The sequence below is a fragment of the Ostrinia nubilalis genome, chromosome 8, assembly GCF_963855985.1.
Source record: "Ostrinia nubilalis chromosome 8, ilOstNubi1.1, whole genome shotgun sequence".
Taxonomy (NCBI): Eukaryota; Metazoa; Arthropoda; class Insecta; order Lepidoptera; family Crambidae; genus Ostrinia; species Ostrinia nubilalis.
The window spans coordinates 4,334,414-4,356,728 of NC_087095.1; the positions used below are offsets into that span (position 1 = coordinate 4,334,414).

The 22,315-nt window shown below is 36.8% G+C and overlaps 1 protein-coding gene across 1 annotated transcript in view; it reads right to left on the reverse strand.

Moving 5' to 3' along the window:
* Positions 1 to 19,999, reverse strand: part of LOC135074145 (uncharacterized) — a 43,956-nt gene extending 23,957 nt beyond the window's left edge. Inside the window, exons 1-2 of the mRNA XM_063968452.1 lie at positions 19,987 to 19,999; positions 19,241 to 19,385 (exon numbers count right to left, since the gene is read on the reverse strand). Coding sequence (XP_063824522.1) covers positions 19,241 to 19,385; positions 19,987 to 19,999 — 158 coding nt within the window. The remainder of the gene's footprint in view (positions 1 to 19,240; positions 19,386 to 19,986) is intronic.
* Positions 20,000 to 22,315: the final 2,316 nt, after the last annotated feature.

Here is a 22,315-nt window from a genome sequence, read left to right on the forward strand (position 1 = left end):
AAATATTCAAAAGTTTTTTGCGTTACGCCCCTGGTGGGCAAAAGGTAGCTAAACTCGCCTAAATCGAAAACGGTCGAAAGTCTAATTTGAATAATCCACAATAAAATGGGTCGTCACCCTTCGTTACAAAAGTTCAGGTAAGCATCCGCAGGGGATTCTCATTTCTACATTAAAATTTTAATCTTACCCCGAACCCGGGCTTTGGAGATTAGGTCTGGTGTGGAATACATTTAGGATGAAACATAATCAACAACAGTTACTCGTACATTGGAAACTAAGTCAAGTGGAAAGGCGAGGTGTAATCTAGTTTTAGGATTTTAGGAAAATTGTTTTAAACATGCTCTCATAATAAGTTTGTTTTAGTTTTGAATTTTGGTATAATTATTTCAGTACTTTCAGCTTAGCAGGTGCTGTTCATTGGAGAGGCAATTCGCAACACCACGAGAAATGAAAATAATAATGTCAATATTTATTAATACCAATTTACGAAGCTTACTTCGTAGTCAAAAAAAAATTGTCTATGATGCCGGGTAACAACAAATATAATATTTATTTACTGTTTTAGAAACAGTTGTTCCAGAGTTTCTCTCTCCCAAACATATTTGCATATAACTTGGCTCTTTAAAATATTATACAAAATGCTTGGGTACCAGCTGTTGGATCCAGAACCTACTATCATATTCTACGAGCGTATTATACATTTTCATGTACAGCTTAGCTACCAAAGGAGATACGCGCAAATACGCGTTCAGGACCTGCGATGCCCTTTTAGTACTTACGTCTAAGACCGTCTGATCTCAGCTCGGAGCACAACGGGCTATAAATAAACCGGCGTGAAAATACACGTCTATTCCGAACTTCACATGTTCAGATTATCCGGGTTTTGCTGCCATTTCAATACAGACGGAATACATACTTGAGTTTTGATGTCAGTCGGGGGATGAAAGTGTGGGTTCAAATAACAGGCCAACTGAGAAATCGATGGCTCCTACGTATAAGGGCGAAACTGCCGCTTACGCCTTTTTCCAATTATTTAAGCAATGATTTCACTTTGCTCTAATCTATAATATCAGTAAGAAAAAAAATTTTTTTTTCCATTAGATACAAAATAAAATTTTAGGCAAATAGGCGTATGTGCAAAACTACGCCACGTATAAAGCCCAATCATACGATTCGTCAATCTATACGAGTAGTTGCTTACATAAACATATATTTTTTATAATCCAAATCTTAAATAAAGCCATGAAAATATTTAGCAAATTGTTTTATTTATAAATTATGACACATTATATAGTTATTTAATTTTTAGCGTTAAGAGTCGCATCTCAAACTAATTTGAAAATTATAAATAACTTGAAAAAATCGAACTGCCTAAGGCATCGTGGGTTCAATTCCCGCCTTAGGCAATTCGATTTTTTCAAGTTATTTATATTTTTTAAAAATATGACACATTATGTTAAAAGACCTAACTAAATCTCGAGCACAGTATATGGGCGTATTTGCGTTAAAACGTAAAACGGTACATTAAACGACTTTTTCTAACTGATTTATTATTGATATAGCACATGATAACAATTAAAATAATTACATGCATAAATAAAGAGAGTAATCGTTTAAAATATTATATTTACATTGTCATTTAAGTCTCTTTACGTTGAACAATATACATGAAATTATAGAAATATGCCGACGTAAAAGGGCAATGCGTAAAATCTCAAAATATATAAGAAAAATATAAAAATTGATAACAGCAGTAGCAAAAGCATTACATGTTAAGGCTAAATGTGAAATTTCATTAAATTCGTTTTAGTAGGTCAGAAGATATGACCCAAAAATATGGTTCTGGCCACTAAAATGGCTCTCCTGTAAAATTTACTTTTTTCACTTACGCCAGTATACGTAGGAGCCATCGAAATAAGATCTGGAGACGTATTTTTGAACCATTGGAATTCTTCGGAAACGAAATCGTAGAAGAATTCCTAACCGTTTCTTTGTATTGAATTTACATCTGAAGAGTGCATTGCGATCTACGAGGAGCTCTTTGTGCGTATAGAAACTACAGTTTAACATAAAATAAATATTGTCTGGATCGTTGCCTGCAGGTTATTGTTCTGACTGTCGATAAACAACAACATATCGCCGAATAACATATTGAAATTACGCCGCATTGACAACCTCACACACAGCCTTCAGTTTACGTTATAGGTATTCTTTGCCAAGGCCGAAACAACTTGTTATTAAATCAAAATACACGGAAGCCGTCACGACGACAGCCACAATAGGCTCACAACGAGCGTGACGTGTTATTTATTATTGTGTAACCCTTTACACTAACATTAGTCGGAAATCAAATTACAGGCTTTCCAACAAAGTTTGTGCGGAAAGCCAAGCAGGCATTTATTATTAAAATTGTCCACGGAATAATGGGCGTTGTGTTTATGCCGCGTCGCCTTGCAATGCATGAAATAATAAACTGGAGAAGCGACACAAGGACCTGATTCTGAGATCTTCAATATCTGTAATAACTATGAATTTTCAGTCATAGTAACGAACTATGGAATAAATTACTCAATAATCTACCTGATTCTGAGATAAAGATCTCTAACCAACAAAGTAGGTATTTCAAGTCATGCGGTTTTGAAAGACAAAATGATTTATTCAAAAAGCAACACGTATCACTATCTCGTTAGCTAACAGTATTTTAATGTTAAGGTTTTGTGTTGAAAAGAATCAAATCAATTGACAAAGTTATTTTATTGCTATCTTTGCTCAATTTTATTGTCATTTTTACTGCTGTGAGTACAAACAGAATTCACCAATAAACGACTAAATACAGTACAATATTCCACGTGAATAGGTGCTCGTGTGCTTCAAATGTCTATTTTCGTAATAGGTAGGTTTTAAAGATGAAAGAGCATTGTATTCCAGCGCTCTTACATGGAAATCGTTTTTAATTGGTGTATTATTAATTAAAATGTTCGTTTCTATGATAATGACACGTGTCACGGTGTGTTGACTCCTTTGATGCGATGGTAGCTTCATCTACGTAAAGCTCTGTTTTCGCTTACAGCCTATTCCAATTTTAAGCTCGGATGAGGTTTACGTAATGTGAATAAAACATCGTATCGACGTGTTTGACGTTGTTTAATTAAACAGCTTTGGAATTAGTTAGCTTCGAAATTATATGAACCACGCTCAATGTAAATTTGACTAAGGAAGTTTTATCGCATAATTATAGTTTTTACCCGACTGCATCAGGAGGAGAGTTATGTTTTTAATTATTACTTCGTAATATTTAAAAATACATCACTTGATAATATGAAGGATTTTAATATTACAAAGTACTCGTATTTGTATTTTATATGATAAAACAGATAAACACAAATAAACATTTTCACATTTGCTCAATTTTGTATTTTATTCGGGATTTTTTTTTTTTTTTTTTTTTTTTATGTGATAGGAGACCGTAGGTGAGAGGAGTGTGTAATTTGGCATGTTTGATGTTGTAGTTGAAGCATAATTAAAGAGACTGATAAAATGTTTCGTAAAAACTATATCCACAAAATATGAACTAGGACAGTAGTTATTCAAAACTTTATTAAATAGGTACCTAAAAAGCTACTTTGTAAGCGTGAGCTTCAAATTAATTTTCAGCCCCAACCAATATTAAAATAAAGCTGTATAATATGCAGCTACGTCGTAGACAAGTGCTACGAAAGCGCTACAGCGCCCGTAGCACCGTAGCAATGAGATATTGTTGCACTATTGTTTTGTTCTGTTGCTATCTCTACAGCAAAATTTAATTTCAAATACGACCGTAATTCACTTCATTATTTAATGTTGCTAGAGTAACATAGAATAAGAGAAAGCATTTTCCGGCAGAGAACAACATATTAAAATGTATTTTGGGTCATACGAGCAAAATAATGAAGTATTCGTATAATGGTAGCAGAATTTTCATAAAAGGCAAACTGTAACAAAACGAATAAGAGGGATATTTTTTATAATTTGGTCCTTTGCAAAATAAAAATACCCTAGGCTCAATAATAACCATAAATTAGCTAACATTTGCACATGAATTGAGTACCTATTTATCTTAATTTTAGAGCACTGGTCTGCACTGTACTAAAGTCAAAAAGTAGAAAGCTAGAAAAATATATCTCCAACAAGGGAGTTCTGTCCTCTTCAATGATACTAGTTTCAAATGTCCAATGACTCCGACCGCGTGGTGAACGAAATACAGGGTGAAATTGTGCGAAAATTTTTCACATCTATTTATTTGACATTGATTAAAGACAAAAGTTCTGAGGATTAATAGATGGATTTTGATGAAACTTAACAATGTTACAGTTAGCTTATACATCAGATAAGAATAGAATCTGTAAGTCGAGTAGTTAGACTTGGTTATTTTTGACCAAAATCTATGCCGACGAAATATCACAAAAGTTACAGTTTAGGTACTAGGTCTACTTTGCGTGACATCTACACTCGCGAGCAAAACTATGGAATCACTTACATGAAGTTGTTTCCACGCGAACTTGTGTACTAACGAATTTGTTAGGAACAAAAAAAGTGGCACCATTTTAAAGATTAAACTTTTATCTTTAAATTGATACCAAATTCATTTAAATCACACCAGTATTTAAAAAGATATCCCGGCTGATGAGAAGAAGTAACGAAAAAGACATGTATGAACTGTTTGATACGTCGCGAGTTGCGGCCTATTTACCCCCTATAAAAGCACGCGTTTTCGGATTTTTGCTTTCACACGTTGATTCATACACATCTCCGCTTCTTTTGACACTTTACCTGGGATTCTACACCTTCAGAAGCAGCACAAATCGTTGCACTATTTCAAGAAGGGCTCAGCCAGCGGGCTGTCGCACGTCAGCGCCACATAAGCCAGTCCTGGGTTTCGAAAGTTTTAAGACGCTTTCGGGAGACTGGTGGCTTTATCCCGAGACCAAGTTCTGAACAGCGCCGGCGCACATCGCAGAGGGAAGACCGTTTTTTCATGTCAACCTCTCTATGAAATCGCCATTTGACTGGAATCGACGTCCAGTAAGAGCTCAGAAATGTTCGTAGGATAGCTGTTAGCGAGTAGACAGTTTGTCTCAGACATAAGCAATGGAATTTAACTCCAAAAAGGCCTGCCACAGGCTCGAAACTGACGGCAGGTCACCGATAAGCACGCTTTCAATTTGCTCGTACACATCTCGATGTTAAGTCGAGCAAGCCACCCCCATAAGCCACTGTTTCAGCGAACCAGCACTGCACAAATCGCTCCTCAGGCCGCCTATAAACCCGACCTCTTCGACTGCTGCCCTGCAAACACAGTTTGCATTCATCGGAGAACAGAACTCGCCTCCATTACTCGCCTTCTCATCGAGATGTGTACGAGCAAATTGAAAGGGTGCTTATCGGTGACCTGCCGTCAGTTTCGAGCCTGTGGCAGGCCTTTTTGGAGTCAAATTCTATTGCTTATATCTTAGACGAACTGTCCACTCGCTAACAGCTATCTTACGAACATTTCTGAGCTCTTGATGGACATCGATTCCAGTCAAATGACGATTTCATAGAGAGGTTGACATGAAAAAACGGTCTTCCCTCTGCGATGTGCACCGGCGCTGTTCAGAACTTGGTCTCGGGATAAAGCCACTAGTCTCCCGAAAGCGTCTTGAAACTTTCGAAACCCAGGACTGGCTTATGTGGCGCTGACGTGCGGCAGCCCGCTGGCTGAGCCTTTCTTGCAATAGTGCAACGATTTGTGCTGCTTCTGGAGGTGTAGAATCCCAGATAAAGTGTCAAAAGAAGCGGAGATGTGTATGAATCAACGTGTGAAAGCAAAAATCTAAAAACGCGTGCTTTTATAGGGGTTAAATAGGCCGCAACTCGCGACGTATCAAACAGTTCACACATGTCTTTTTCGTTACTTCTTCACATCAGCCGGGATATCTTTTTAAATACTGGTGTGATTTAAATGAATTTGGTATCAATTTAAAGATAAAAGTTTAATCTTTAAAATGGTGCTACTTTTTTTGTTACTAACAAATTCGTTAGTACACAAGTTCGCGTGGAAACAACTTCATGTAAGTGATTCCATAGTTTTGCTCGCGAGTGTATATTTTCCACGTTTATGGTACATACCTCTGACACCCTGTATGTTAAAATTACACTGAAAACTTTCAGGAATTCAGCTCGACTCTTCAGCGCACCTTTGTTAACATGGATGACATGCAAAGCGTTCTGTTTGGCGCTCTATGACATCTTCGCAATTGAAATTGAAATTTCTCGATATTACACCTACGCGAGGTACAGTCAGCATCAAATAGTTTGTGTCATCCAAAGTGACCAAAAAGTTGATACAACCTTATTCAAATTGTAACAAAGACTTGTTACGAATTTTTTGAATACTTTGGGTGTCATGAATTATTTGACGCTGACTGTACGAGTAAAAAGAAAGAGTTGACGACGAAAGGCAACAAAAATGTATAATCTGATGTGCTATCGTCTATACTTTTTTATCTTTCCGTGTTGCCGGATATCTCGAGGATCATTCGTCACTTTTCCATTTTCCATGGCTTGTTACTGGAGAGGTACTCTAGCAGTGGGGTAGATTGGGCTCTCCAATGTAATTCAACAATGTTTTAACTTTTACTATATTATTATGGTGGTAGGCTTTATTTACCTTTTTTCGAACAGCGCTATCTCATTACAATAAAACTATGTATTTGCCTGTTAATCACAACATTACGTACATAGATAAGATTTATGTTTAAGTTACCTTCGTGAAAAATATCTGCTACTTACTAATTTGAACTTACATGCCACCATGGTGACAGGTTTCTAAAATAAACGTTAGCACAAATAGAGCAACGTACGTTGAAACAATAAAGCCCAAACAAAAGGTCTCCAAGTTTATAACTTTAAGCTTGGCCGAGTGGCAGCGGTCATTAATCTGGCAGCATAAGTGACTGCTCACAAAACTTCCTCAATTGAATAGTCTAAGACTGAGAGCCCTTACAAGCCGTATGCGGCACATCTGAAGCGTGCCACGGCTGGCACAGTACACACTGATACGGTAGGTTTACTCTGTCTGTGCTAGTGTGATATGGACTTATAGAAACCGCGAAAATTAGAGTAAAATTACTAGTCGTATAGTGTAGTCATAATGCTTTAGATGTAGGTACCTAGTAGTTTTAAAGACATGGACTGAAAATTTTAATAGGGGAACCATTTTTGTTATACTTAAAAATAATACTTTCGATTAAAACTTGTTGGACAATCTCTACCATTATCCCATGAAGGCAGTTTCACTTTTTTGTATAAGCAATCTGCAATAACTAAATGTAGCGCATGAAACATTTCTTTATAGTTTAAATTGAGCATTGATTCAATACCTTTTGCTTGTTTTATCTCTAACCTGAATTTTAGTCAATCACAAGAATTACTCTTCCTTCGTATACTGTGGCAATGCAGGAGTCATTACCCCCTTCAGCATTCAGCATAGCGATTAGCCTAGCTCCAGTTCCGAACTAATTGTATGAGCCACCCCGTTCTTGAGATTTGCGCTGAAATAAGGCAACCCTAAGGGCTCTCGGTACAAGCTGTACTATGAGCAACGAAAAGCATTGTTGTTCTACACCAGTTCATACTCGTACAAAAAAAAACACTTTTTGTTTGTAGATTTGATTCGTAGTTGCAGAGGAAAAAGCCATTTAATTTTAATATAATTTTCAACACACTTGATGGCGCTACTAAAAAAAAATGTCAACAAACTTATTTAAAAAAAAAAAACGCGACTTATTCGTGGTTTCGGAATAAGATTCGTCCTATACTCGTATGCCCGGAGCTATCCAAACCTGGTCAGATCATTGTTTTTCTTAGACTAAACTTGACTTTCCAATCAATCAATGGCATCACAAATAGAATACGAATATCCCAATACCCAGAGCGCCTCAATATAATTGCCGACCAAACTGCTTTATGCCAAACTAAGTGTTCTCGGTGAGCTACAATCGAGCTCAATGTCGAGCTAAGTGCTGAATGGTCCAGGTGAGCTGCATACAAGAGCACATGATATCGAAACATTGTGCTATCGTCATAAGCCTTAAAATTTAAAGATTTAGGTAATGTAAAAGCGCTTTACAAACGCCTATTTGATGAAAATAAATTACTTTTATGACATTTTTATGCCATATTGTTATTGGAATGCTCTAAACTTGATCTACTTTAACAAGTAGACCAATAACTATAACTATTATAGGTTATTTTTTGATACATGGTAGTTTTATAGTGAACAAACTGGAACATGTAAGCTGACACTCGTACATGTATTATTAACGCGCTCGTCACCGCAATGCGTTGATTTATTTTAGAATCAGGCTAGGTGTAATTTTACTGGCCCAAATAATAAATAATAATAAATAGATTCCAGTTCTATATTTGTGATATACTAATTTTGTGAATGTGAAAGATTATAATGCTAAATCTGATCAGTAGTTTTAATAAGTCATATTAGTTACTTTAAGGCTGGGTTGCACCATTTTACTTTAACTTTGACAAACGTCAAAAATCTGTCAAACTCTATACAAAAAGCACCATAAGGTGGTGCAAGCAACTCAGCCTAAGTCATCAACGGTGCCAGTCGACAGCACATTCGACTTTACATTTTTCAAATTCAAGTATTTATTTGCACAATTTTGTGTATAATGGTAAATTTTGTTGCAAAATAGCTATTACAACTAAATAAAATGCTGTGTTTGACTTGATGTACCGTCGTCTTTACATAGGCTGAAGTAAGGCGACGTATTATCGAAGCCACAGGCAGAAACTAGGCCATATTTAGTATCATTTAGATCGACCGGTCGATCGCGACTATTAGTCCAGTCGATCGTGGCCAGGAAAAAAATACTACATGATTGTGTACTAAACTATGCTGTTTCATTTAAGATTTCAAGAAGTATGTAAGTGATAGATCACCCAGGGTTGCGTTAGTAAACAGTAGATCTTATGTCTAATCAAGTTGGCCACCCCTGATTTAGAGGATTTCATAAAGAAGATTACTAAACGTCGCAGTGTACCCTCTTCTCTAGGTCTTGGTGTGCCGCAGTGACCCGCAGCCCTAACATCCAGTATCCAGTATCACCGCTCAGTGGTCACTTATCGTTAACTCGACCGTTCCGACGCAGTTTGATTTTAAACGACCAAGAATTTGGGATGCCTGGCGTTTCTGGCTGAATGTTTGTCAGCCAATTTTTTAATGGTAAGCCACTAGGGGAGTGTAAATGGAGCTAAAAGGATAGTATGGCGTTATTTGACGTTCATATTTTTAGTAAACATAAAAACTAGGAGATTCTGGAAATTTTCAGGTGTGAATACCCAGTTAAAAATATAAGTTTTATGAACTAAATTAGAGGTTATTTATTAAGTATGTTTAAGTAACAGAATAAACATTAATCTAAATGTTTTAAGTTCCTGAAGTATTGGTCTATGTTCAGCAGTGGACATCTTATGGCTGAAATTATGTAATAATGATGATTGAAAGGGAGTATTAGCTTAATGTAAGTCACGTAGGCTGTAGCATTAGCACCAGTCAGCAATTTAATGTTTGCGCTTCTTGAATAGCCATTACGAAATCGAAATAAATTACGTGGCCGTTTGCGGTAACACGGCGAACTTGGCAGGCTCCACCGCCATGACATAATGCCAGATTTTACTCTTTAAATATGCAGGGCAAAGCAAGTGACTTTTTCCTCGTACAATTTTTTTATATTATGACAGAAAACATCCGCATAACAATAGAGGAAAATTTCAGAAAGGTTGTTGATTTGCTGATAAAAAAGGTTTGTGGTTAATGATTCTAGGTACCTACTTTAAAGTGTGATTTCTACAAATGAACATCATGTGCCTTACTTTAAGGTTCAATTCATGTACTTTTAATTTTCTGTAACTGACCAGTGATAACACAGTATAAATACTGACCACGGGGTATTACACCCTGTGTGACCATAGCACTACGCTACCCGCGCGTTCTCACTTGTCGTAAAATTATATGGCCCCGACTATTTGGGAGTCATTCGGACCCGTACGTCTGCGGTCGGCGAAGCTTAGAAAGAGTGTCATTATTTTGAAACGACTCGGGAACTGTCCGTTAACGCCCCTATGGTTCAGTGGTTTTAGTAGATTTCGCCCTTTCGAGGTCACTGGTTCGAGCTGAAATGCGCGTTTTAGATTCCCTGTTATGGGCGGAGTTGACTTGATTTGAAACGACTTTATCGTAATACTATAACATACCTATACGAATATAAAAAAATCCATCAAATAAATACGACAGATCTTCGATTGACTTTAAAAAAATAGGGAGGGTCGTAGTCCTGTAGTAGACTAGGTATAACCTAATGAGCCATGATAATGATCAAATGAGAATAAAGTGGTTAACTGAAATAGAGTCATGAAAATATTCACAAACAGGAGTCTGAAATTTATTTCAAGAGAAGAAAACCACCAAAAATGTGGATAAGTTTAGGAGGAAAGGACAGAAATATAATATTTATTTACTTCTCAATCAAAAAAATAAGAAAATAAATACAAGTGGGTAAGAACAGCGCAATTTAGAGAAAAAAGTACAAATTTAGAAACGGTGACGTAATAAGTAACAGAGTAATCAGTTTATTGGCTTCCACCACACTGAAGTGTAATGGCATAAACAATTTAATCAATCACGGCCAATTTGCCACAAATAAAGGAATTAAATTGGTATTCGCAAGGATTCTGCCGCCGAGGCTTTCAAACAACATTATTTTGTGAACGTAATTTGGTAAATGTATACAGCTTTTATGTTTTGTCGTGTTTTTGCGTCGAGAAACTGGCCAAGTGCGAAGTATACTCTCGGAGGGTTCCGCACATTTTGATGGTCTCGAGATGTATTAAACTCTCTTGTGATTAATGTGCTGATTCTATGTCGTCAATTGGGTACTTAACAACAAAGCAATAATATGTATAATTTGTCATGCCTTTTAGCTGTTAGAGATTCATCTTCCAACGCAATAGGAAAACTAATTTTCTGTTAATTGTAAATTGACAAATTTTTCAGGGCTTCATAAGGTAAATTGTTTGTTAGAAGTGGGTTCCCTACTTGTTATCGAAAGAAAAGTTGTAACTATCAATGAATGTTAATGTGCATTACCTGCCCAATAGTTATACTTGCTGATAGAGCCTGTGACTACTGGTTGTTGATAATATTTTTATAGCTTATATAAATTATTTTTGGAAGCTGTAGGTGTCTTGGAATTATCAGTTAATGACGTAATGTAAATACCGGTGCGAACCAGTTAATCGCGTCGAGCAGTGCTGTGGAGTGTCGCCTTGAGCGCCAACTAGTTAACGAGTCTTCAGCTGAATGGTCCTTCCGAGTTCGCGGCGATCGCCGACCCACTTCGGAATCAAGAGATATCCTGCACACGATTGTGTTGACGAACTTCGGAAATTATGTTTTGGACTTCGGCATTTTTAAATTGCCATTTTCAAGAGTTAATTCTTTTATGGGTTCGATTCCCGCACAGTACAAACATTTGTGTGCATGAACAGTATGTTTATATCCGTTGTCTAGTACCCATAGTACAAGCTTTGCTTAGTTTGGGACTAGAAGCGCAGTGTGAAATGTCAAAGGATATTTATTTACTTTTATAATGACGTACTGGTATTTAAAGAGATCCTTAGTAAATCTTATTTTTCCCTTCATAGGGGGTACCTCCAATAATACGAATTCACGTGTATGTATTTATGAATACACAATTCCATCTTCATAAGCTTTTGAGATCAATGATCTTATTTTAACGATTTTCATTCATATCAAAACTCCTTTATGTATTTATGAAATACGAAAAATTTTGCTTAGCGGATTCAACAGATACCTACGACATAAAAATAAATAATACCTACCAATGTAAATATTAGTTCAGTTTCCTAGACTCAATTCGGTTGTGTTGTGATTTTATATCATATTCTATAGACAAATATCAAATAATACTTATTCTTTATAACTAGGAGAAAATCCAGGGACGTTATTCCACAAGATTAGGATGAAGCTAAGTCCCTCAATAGAGCTATGTAGACAGTATCAACTAATATAAGAAAGCCGTCTTTAAGTACAGAGGTTTTGTAGCTTTATTGATATTAGACTTGTTCCACTGGTGACCTTAGGTATGACTGACATTGTATTTCAATTAAGATTAGATTTTAAAGAGGCCTAGTCTTTTAGTCAAAAGCCTTCAAAGGAGATTCTGCGACTCGGATGACATTGAAAAAAAAAAACACTAAATTAAATTTTAAAATAGCATTTACAAATAGCCATCAATTTCAGAATCTGTAAACAAAAGAAACATAGCCGGTTAAAACCAGTAAACCACTTGGATTAATAGCAATAACCTTACATCATCAAGATTGGTAAGCAATCAACGCAATGTAAAGAAGCGCGTGTTTTAATTAAGGAAATGCTCCAGCAAATGGATTGGTCTGGGACACGTTCGGTTAACGGTAGTCGGTAACCTACGACGTGCACTTACGCGGTTATACATTCTTTGTAAAGCTTGTTGCTTTATTTCTTGGTAACACAGTAGGATAGGAAGGTGAACTATTTTCGTGTAAAATGGGAAAACTTCGTAAAATAGGCACGCATAAAGTAGGATGGACTTTGGCAATCTTGTGTAGGTATAAATTTGATACAAATATCCTTAAATAAAGAAGGAACGTTCACAGTGATTACCGATAATCTTACTTAGCATTCAATGATACATTTGCTCACATCAATGACAAATTGTTACAACAGTTTTATTCCATAGTGTAAATATATGTAAGTCGATAATTATAGATCTTTAGGCATGCCTTTCTTGCCGTGTAAGTAATACACTTACTTATCATGTGTATCATTCGTATAACCACCTAAATCCATTCAAGTGTTTTTGATCATTTCTGTAGTCTTAGCCAACACACCCTTTTCCATATAAATTGCTCCAGAAACTAATGCAACGATGTAACTCTTTCAAATGGACTATAAAATACAAGGCGCAGTATTTACTTTAGTGTAAATTGTAAGTTATGGCCTACACAGAGTGTGCCGTTTGTGAATCTTTAAATTATTGCAAATTACAAAAACATTTATTTAGACTCCAATTAACCCATCTATTGAATAATGTAGAGTCATAAAAGAAAAAGAAAGCTATAAAGAGTAAAAAATGTAATCCTTTCCCATTTTATCACTTTAACCACTTTTACAACAATTAAATAGAAACAGTTATTCAACACTTAGTTTTAAGTTATAGCCACGTCATTATTTACAAATTCAGTACAAACATCGATCAATAAAAAGGACATTAGCGAAAAAAATAGCAAAATAGAAACCGTCAAATCACTACAAACAGGCAAGTTCCATCCATCTTCGCCTAGACGCGGTATTACAGTCATTATTTCCTAATTCAGTTGATCCAAACAGATGAGTATGTATCCAGTAGTTCGGGGAATGATTGTCGATAGTTTGACGATAAATAAATAAAAGTTCAGAGCTTACAAACTCGGCTAAGTCTGAAGGCATTTAGTTACAAATAAAGTTATTTCATAGACTCTACAAATGCTCATATGTACAACAATTACCTCTAGCGGGATTCAAACCCGCAACCACTGATGAATTTGTAGACCGGTTACGCGAACCATCAGATCTAACCACCGAAGAATTTGTAACGTCATGTAAGAGGGAGGGAAAACGTGCAGTATTTAAGCTGCAAGAAGACACGAAAAACCAACGTATTAGTTGAATCAAATTAGATTTGTGGAATAGGAAAATTTAATAACATTTAACACTTTACTGTTTAATTTTGCGTTCACTTTACGCTCTATCTCAAACATGTTTTTTTATCTGACTCAAGGCTTGGCTCATTTATCCTTTGTGGCCACAACTTTTCCGTGTATATCGATAACCGACGATCAACAACACTAATTCCCTGTTTCAGCTGATTCAAACAGATGAGCCCAGGCGCCTATTCGGCGCATAGGTAGACGCATTATAGTTGTTTAATTGGACCTGATACCGCCATTACTCATGTTTTATAGCCTCTTAGTACGGCTGGTCATGTACAGGATCGATTAATTATCAATATCTGATGCTATAACTGTACAGTGTACATATTAACTAGATCTTGCCCGCAGTACTGGGCAAGTGCAATTTGGTTTGCCTTATAGTATGTGGGAAAGTTGAAGCGCTGGACCGTTCATTATGGAAAACCTTGGGGGAGGCCTTTATCTAGCAGTCGACGTCATTTGGCTGAAACGACGATGTCGTAAGTAACCTTCGCTTAAAATCATTTATTCACCACAGTTTTTTTAGTGGATGGATTCAGACCCATTATTTACATGCATTATTTAATTATTTCTTTGTTTGTAATAATGAATAATACTATAACGTATCCAAAATACTTAACAATATCTTTAATGATCTATTTATAATATCACTTAGGTATGTTATTCAGATTGAACGTTGAAATACAAGATTTGTTGGATTTAGGAAAGATCGATAGATTTAAGAATAACAGACTGCGTTGTTGCCCAGGTACTAGGGCACTATTTAAGTTGTGAGCCTCGACAACATAACGTGTTGTTTGACGACATCTGATACTTTTAATGAAAAGTTTGACATTTTTTACTACAACCTTATTCAAAACTTTTTATCATTTGAGCACGTTTTGTATTATTAACATTGAATTGAAAATTATCTTGACTACAAAAACATGGAATTGACTTGCGGAAATTTTCGCGCGAAGATTTATTATGACTTTCGACGTGGTTAATCAATACAAAACTGAAGCGGTCAGCTAAATTTCACTTTTGGTAATTAAGATCTGTCCTTTACCATTGTAAAATGCTTGTTTAAGAAGTATAATATTGTATGTCATTGGCTCACCAGTGAACTTTGCGAAAGTCGTCCAAAATGACTAATAGTGGCGGAAAACATTGATGTTGTCAAAAAAATGGAAGAGAAACCTCGTCATGTGATATATCATAGGATTGAGATAATCCTAGGCATTAATTCCACTAGCAGTAATAAAATATTGTATGACCATATTATGGTTAATACGTTTTTTTCTCGCTGGATATCACAAAATTTTTCAAACGCTCAATAGGACGCTTGTGTCGTTTAGTCCTTGGAAATGTTTGATAAATACGTTTAACAAGCTTTAAAAGCCGTTTTTAAAATTGTGACAGTTGACGAATTAAGGATCTATGCATAATGATCCTGAAAATAAACAGCTATCGACTATGGAGGTGTTTTAAGATGAACCAATTCCAACAAAAGTCCCATGCGCTCGGAACACTTTAAAACTTACGGTCGCCTATTTTTCCAAAATATCCGATTATATGATAGAAACGTCACTAGAGAAATTTAGAATGGTTAATTCTTAATAGTAAACAGCCACTTTTTTTCCAAAAGTCTTCAGTTTAATAAGGGAAATTGACCAGCATATTCGAATCGCCATTCGTGACGAAAATGTGAGCTTTTACACGTCTCGTCAAACAACTGACTATTTGAACACTCAAAATATGAAATAAACAGGTCCAACGCTACAAAATTCTTGCTTGGAATCTAAACACTTCTTTTGGTACCCATATATTAAAATTAAATGCGTGAACAGCGATTTATGTAGCCAGAAGCAACTGTTGGTGCGGTCAAAAACCATGCTTTGGAGGTACCTCAAGCCGAGTGGAAAAAATGCTATGAAAAGTGATTCGGACACATTAAAAAGTACACGAATCATGAGAGACAATACCAATAAACGCAATCAATACCATTTTAATAATAAACTACTTTGTTTTCATAGTTAGGCTTATATATAACTTAAATAGTGTCCCACGTAATACCAATATTCTTAGATCTCGGATTCCGAGAATTTTCTTAATCAAAATCTATTTTAGTGTGAAGCTTTGGTGGAAATGGCCTACGCCCGTAATCACAAACGAGTGAAGCAGCAAATCGAACGCGCAGCGTCAAATAGAGCTCTGTGATTGGTTCGTGTGTCACCCTGTGCATCCACGTGCACTGTGAGATCTCATAGTAATGTTTGTGAATACGGATGTGAATATTCGTAGTTTTGTAATACAGACCTATATGATCTGATGATGATGATGAAGTATCAGGATTAGGTTGACATTATAAGTAAAAATAACTAGCGGAACGCTCGACCCAAGTCGACGTAGTATCGCGTCGTGCGACTCACTTCATTGACCTACCTACCGCCCTCCTATAATATTAATTTTATACTATTAGCTATTGCGATGTATGTGCAATGTCACAACAAACATTTTTATGTTTAGTGACATAAGAAATGTTAGATTATAAATTATAAGCCTAACCTTGTAATTAAATTAAATAATAAAAAAATATGATATACACACTATACTTTAATAAATCTGTAGAGAGGTCAGTTCTGTACATATTTTCAAAATAACTATCAGGGGGTGATTAGTGATCGATACTGATGCCAAAAATGCAATCAGTAAAATTTTTGTCTGTCTGTCTGTCCGTCTGTATGTTCCTTATAGAAACAAAAACTACTCGACGGATTTTAACGAAACTTGGTACAATTATTCTTCATACTCCTGGGCAGGTTATAGTATACTTAGGAATTCCCACGGGAACAGGAATTAGCGGGAAAATCCTTTTGTATGAAAAATCTAAACCGCTTAAGTTAGACGCTTGAAATTTGGCATGTAGGTACCTTAGTAAACTTAAAGCTTAGTTACAAAAAGTCATTCCAGAAATTCCCACGGGTACGGGAATTTTTGGGAAAATCCTTTTGTATGAAAAATCTAAACCGCTTAAGTTAGACGCTTGAAATTTGGCATGCAGGTACCTTAGTAAACTTAAAGCTTAGTTACAACTAGGGATTGCAATCGAATATTCGAATATTCGAATATTCGAATTTTCATTTCAAATTAGTATTCGAATAGTAAATTTACATGTATTCGAATATTCGAATATTACAAAAATAAATAGAAAATATAGAAAGAAGACGACTTAGTGTTTGCAAATACAGTCGGAGGCATCAGATACATATCACCAACTAAAAGAACTAGTCATTGATGCTTCCGACTGCATTTGTGAACACTAAGTTGTCTTGTTTCTATCTTTTCTGTTCATCTTTACGTAGTTGTGTTTTTTGTTTTTTTCAATCATATTTTTATTATTCGCAACTTTGATACAAATAGTATAAAAGAGGCGATAGAGCGAAACCAAGATTCCAAATAATTTGAAAGAGACGACTCTATTGAGCAAAGTTAGCTGACGATGCTGAAGATGGCGGACGATAACGTCAAACAAAAGCCGAGGTACTGGGTGAGATCGAAAAGATTTATGGACAGCTAATTACCTCCAAACCTGTTAATAGCTCAGCAATAGACGCAAGAGCTAGGTTAACGCGACACTATACCAAAGACATCCCGTATATCAGCCTATACGAGATTAGGAAGGCTCTCAAACAGCTAAAGAACAACAAGGCACCAGGTGATGACGGAATAACCTCGGAGCTTCTGAACGCAGGTGGAACATGGAAACTCGTTCAGATACTCTTTAACTCCGTCTTACTTCAGGGAACAACGCCAGAGGCATGGGATAAAAGCGTGGTGGTGCTCTTCTTGGACTATGAGAAGGCCTTTGATTCGATCGAGACTTAGGCAGTGCTGCAGTCTCTCCGGCGAGGGCGATTCCTCTGCGGCGATGCGTGAGATAGGGTGATGTTATATCTCCGAAACCGTTGACGGTTGCATTGGAAGACGCTTTCAAGCTCCCTGAATGGAAAGAATTCGGCATAAATACCTATCAATGGCAAATACATCACTCAGCTGCGGTTTGCTGACGATATTATGGTCATGGAAGAATCGCTTGAAGACCTCGGCACAATGCTCGAAGACCTTAATCGAGTCGCCCAACAGGTAGGCCTTCGGATGAACATGGAAAAAACGAAGCTTATGTCCAACGTCCATGTTTCGGTTAGAGCTCGATCCTCGAGACAGTTGACAAGTATGTCTACCTCTGAAAAACGATTCGGCTAGGTAGATCAAATTTCGAGAAAAAGGTAAATCGTCGAATCCAACTCGACTGGGCAGCCGACAATAGAATAGGCCTTATAAATAAGCTCAAAGTTGCACAGCGTGCTATGGGGAGGGCTATGCTCGGTGTTTCTTTACGACATCGAATCAGAAATGAGGAGATCCTAAAGATTTCTTTCTTTCTTCTTTCTTAAACGAACTAAAGCCGCTGACATAGCCCAACGGATTAGCAAGCTGAAGTGGCAATGGGCAGATCACATAGTACGCAGAACTGATGGCTGATGGGGCAGCAAGGTTCTGGAGTGGAGGCCACGTACTACAAAGCGCAGCGTGAGACGTTCACCCACAACGTGGACCGAGGACCACATATAGGTAGCGGGAATTTAAGGCTCTGGATACAGGCCGCTGCCAACCGGTCATTATGAAAGTCATTGAGAGAGGCCTATGTTCAGCAGTGAACGTCCTATGGCTGAAATGATGATGATGATGAGAATTTTATAACTGTTTTAAAAACTATATTGTTAAATAGTTAAAATATTCGTTCCTAAAGCAATAAAAACGTTGATATTTTAAGTGCTTTTTATTTTTTTGAAAATATTCGAATATTCGAATAATATTCGAATATCACTGAAAAAATATTCGAATATTCGAAATGGAAAACTATCGAATATTTGCAATCTCTAGTTACAACAGGATATTGCAAAATTCCCACGGGAACGGGAGTTAGCGGGAAAAAACATTTGTATGAAAAAATCTAAACCGCGTAAGATAGATGAAGGGGGTAAAACGGGATCCACGCGTACGAAGTCGCGGGCGGCCGCTAGTAAAAAATAAAAAGCAAACAAGACAGGGGTAACACATAAAACATACAATGGAAGAAAAAGTAAACTGAGCAGTGCCACCCTGTCGCACAGCGATGCCCATCGCAATGGGACCCCACTCAGCATATGCCGTGGCCCCCCGGTGAGGAAGGCCACGACGCTGGTTTTCAGTGTGCCCCATTTCATTTGTTTGTTTCAATGTTTGTGAATACGGGCGTTAATATTCGTAGTTTTGTAATACAGACCTATATGATCTGATGATGATGATGAAGTATCAGGATTAGGTTGACATTATAATTGATCGGTTGAGGGTAGGTACGCACCTGTTGTGAGCGCGGAAGGTGATACGCAGCGGGTGCGGGGGCGGGGGCGGGGGCTGCGCGGGCGCCGCCCTGCGCCGGCGCAGCGCGTGCGGCGGCTCGTACGCGGCCGGCTGCCAGTGCCGCACGAACGGCGTCAGCGACAGCCCTGAAACAAATGAAAAGGAAATTAGTAACATCATCATCATCATCATTTCAGCCATAGGACGTCCACTGCTGAACATAGGCCTCCCCCAATGCTTTCCATGTTGATCGATTGGTAGCGGCCTGCGTCCAGCGCTTCCCTGCTACCTTTACGATGTCGTCTGTCCACCTTGTAGGTGGTCGTCCCACGCTGCGTTTTATTAGTAACATATCTATACTAATATTATAAAGCTGAAGAGTTTGTTTGTTTACTTGAACGCGCTAATCTCAGGAACTACCGGTCCGATTTGAAAAATTCTTTCAGTGTTAGATAGCCTATTTATTGAGGAAGGCTATAGGCTATATACCATCACGCTAAGAGTAATAGGTGCAGAGCTAAAAATAAAAATGTTGCGAAAACCGGTTTTCACGCGTACGAAGTCGCGGGCACAGCTAGTCTTTAATAAGAAATTACCTAATACCTATTATGTACAGACGACGGCACGACAAGCTTAACACTGTGGGTTCTTATTTACTTGTAGTAGGGGTGATTTTGCAACAAAAATGTGTATGTTGATGTGCTGTCCTCTGTACCTAGGTACTAGCGGCCGCCCGCGATTTCGTACGCGTGGATCCCATTTTACTCCCTTAGGGGTTGAATTTTCAAAATCCCGTCTTAGTGAGCACCTACGTTCTGAAAGGAAACTCCTAGAACTTGTAGTTTCTGAGATTTGAACAATACGAGTATGTAGGTAGAGTGAGTCAGCCAGTGACCGTTCGCTTTTATTGATATAGATTTATTATTATTACTATGACATAAATTACACAAAGTCATAGCCAAACTCCCTAGTACATAAAACATAGTAGAGGTCGTAGAGCAAACTCCACTAGTGCCTATCAGTGACTGTTTAGTGATTTTAAAACTAGTACAAAATTTTTTTATAATAAATTAAAATCTAACTAACATTTTATAGCACATACCTACCTACGATAAAATATAATAAGTTAGAAAGTGAACTGCCTGTTTTTATGAGTATAAAGATACTTTAAACCGAAGTTAAGGAAACAATTTTAATCAATGCCTAAATTGATCCGAAATGGCCTGTCTCTATGGCGCCAGTAAACTCTATCAACTTCGAACGGACTACAATAAAATGTTGAATTCTGGGTGGCTCCAAAACCGCAAATACCGCAATTTCAAACTTCTGCAATTAGACCTTAGCTTACTACTCCTTCACAAGATAGGTATTAGTTTAGGGTTAGATTCTCAGAATGTAGTGAACATTACACAACCTACAAAACTAAGGGTTGCACCATCTTACTTTAACAAGTGACAAAAATAGACAAACTCACACACACAGCTAGGGATATGTTATTATGTAAACAAACAATATGTGGAGAGTCGGCAATAAACCTCTTAATTAAATTATTAAAAGTCATAAATCACTGGTTTTGTAAATGGGCGTGTAACTAAGTTACCTATGATGAAAGGTTCCGAAATCACTTGTCACTCAGGGATGAGGACCCTCATCACTGCTTGCGATTACGTGGGTTCCGTAGCCTCCAGCCTATTTCAGCCTAGATCACCGTTCGAGCCTATGGAGGCTTGACACTTATTACATTATTTATTACCTATAATTGTCACCTTTTTTAGAAGAGTAATGAAACTTGTAGTCCATGTAAATGATAAAAATAGCAACTTAGATAAATTTATTCAAAACATACATTTGCATGTAACACAATATCTGTATTGAAGTTTTCGGCATGTTTTTATTTCTATGATTTATTGTTGTTATTTCCATCACTCAATATCTAGGTTCGTTCGTTGCCTACTGGTTATGGATTTGAGTTACTTAGGTTGGGTTGCACCATCTTAATTAATTTTAACAAACTTTTTAAAGTCTGTCAAAATCCATACAAAACATCGGTTTTAGTAATAGTTTCGATTAAAAAACGGTGCAACTCAGCCTTAAAGACTTGACAAAAGTCTATAATAGACTGACTAGGTCTATTTTACCTCAAAGATACAGCGCTACATCTCTAGTAATTACGGAATAAGCCGTTCCCAATGTTCACCCGGTGTGTAAAGTCGAGAGGCGATAAGGAGTTAAACTTGGAGCTGAAACTTCAGGGTTTACCTGGACTAAGTATGACATGGATATGGTTCACGCTAGTTTATCTTTGAATTATTTATGTATGATAATGTAAATGTTAAGTTCTCTAAAGTATTTACCCGTCTATTACTAGGATAGAAATATTAATTTATTTTCGGACAATTAAGTGGATTGCGAATCAATACACTTTGTGGTGTCCCATGGAAACCAAATCTCTACACCAACTTTTATTAAATGTAAAAGAAGAAAAAGAAGAAGTGATTATGAACCCATATTTATTTATACATAATAAATTCTTTTAAGGCATTACAGTATAGTCCGTATATTGGGATTGTATTGTATTTTGCATTCTTTTCATAATATTAATAAGTGAATCAAAATTCCAATTTCAGCATTTTAAATTCGCGCGCTCACTCACTTCAGGTTTAAATATTTTCAATTAATTAAGGCATAAAACGGGACCAAATTTATATTCGTTGGGGGCCATATTAAATGGCACGACTAACTTATTATATTCAGCTGAAAATGGCTGGAAATACGGTTGAATTAAATATAACACTTCCCAGCTGCAGGCGTGACGGCCTGCTAATGGGACCATGGCTAGTTTTTAATAGCTGTCATTTTTTTCAACCTGGTGAAAAAATACAACTAAATTGAATAGAATTTTACCTTAAATTTAGTTTTCAATACATTATTACCTTACTACAGTCACATAATAATTAGTAGTAATTCGTCTACAACATAATGTGAAAAAAAAACTTAAAAAAACAACTAACATTCATTTAGTAACTTTTGTCGTTTATAAAGAAATTGGGTACGGACGTTTAACAGTGACTGGCAG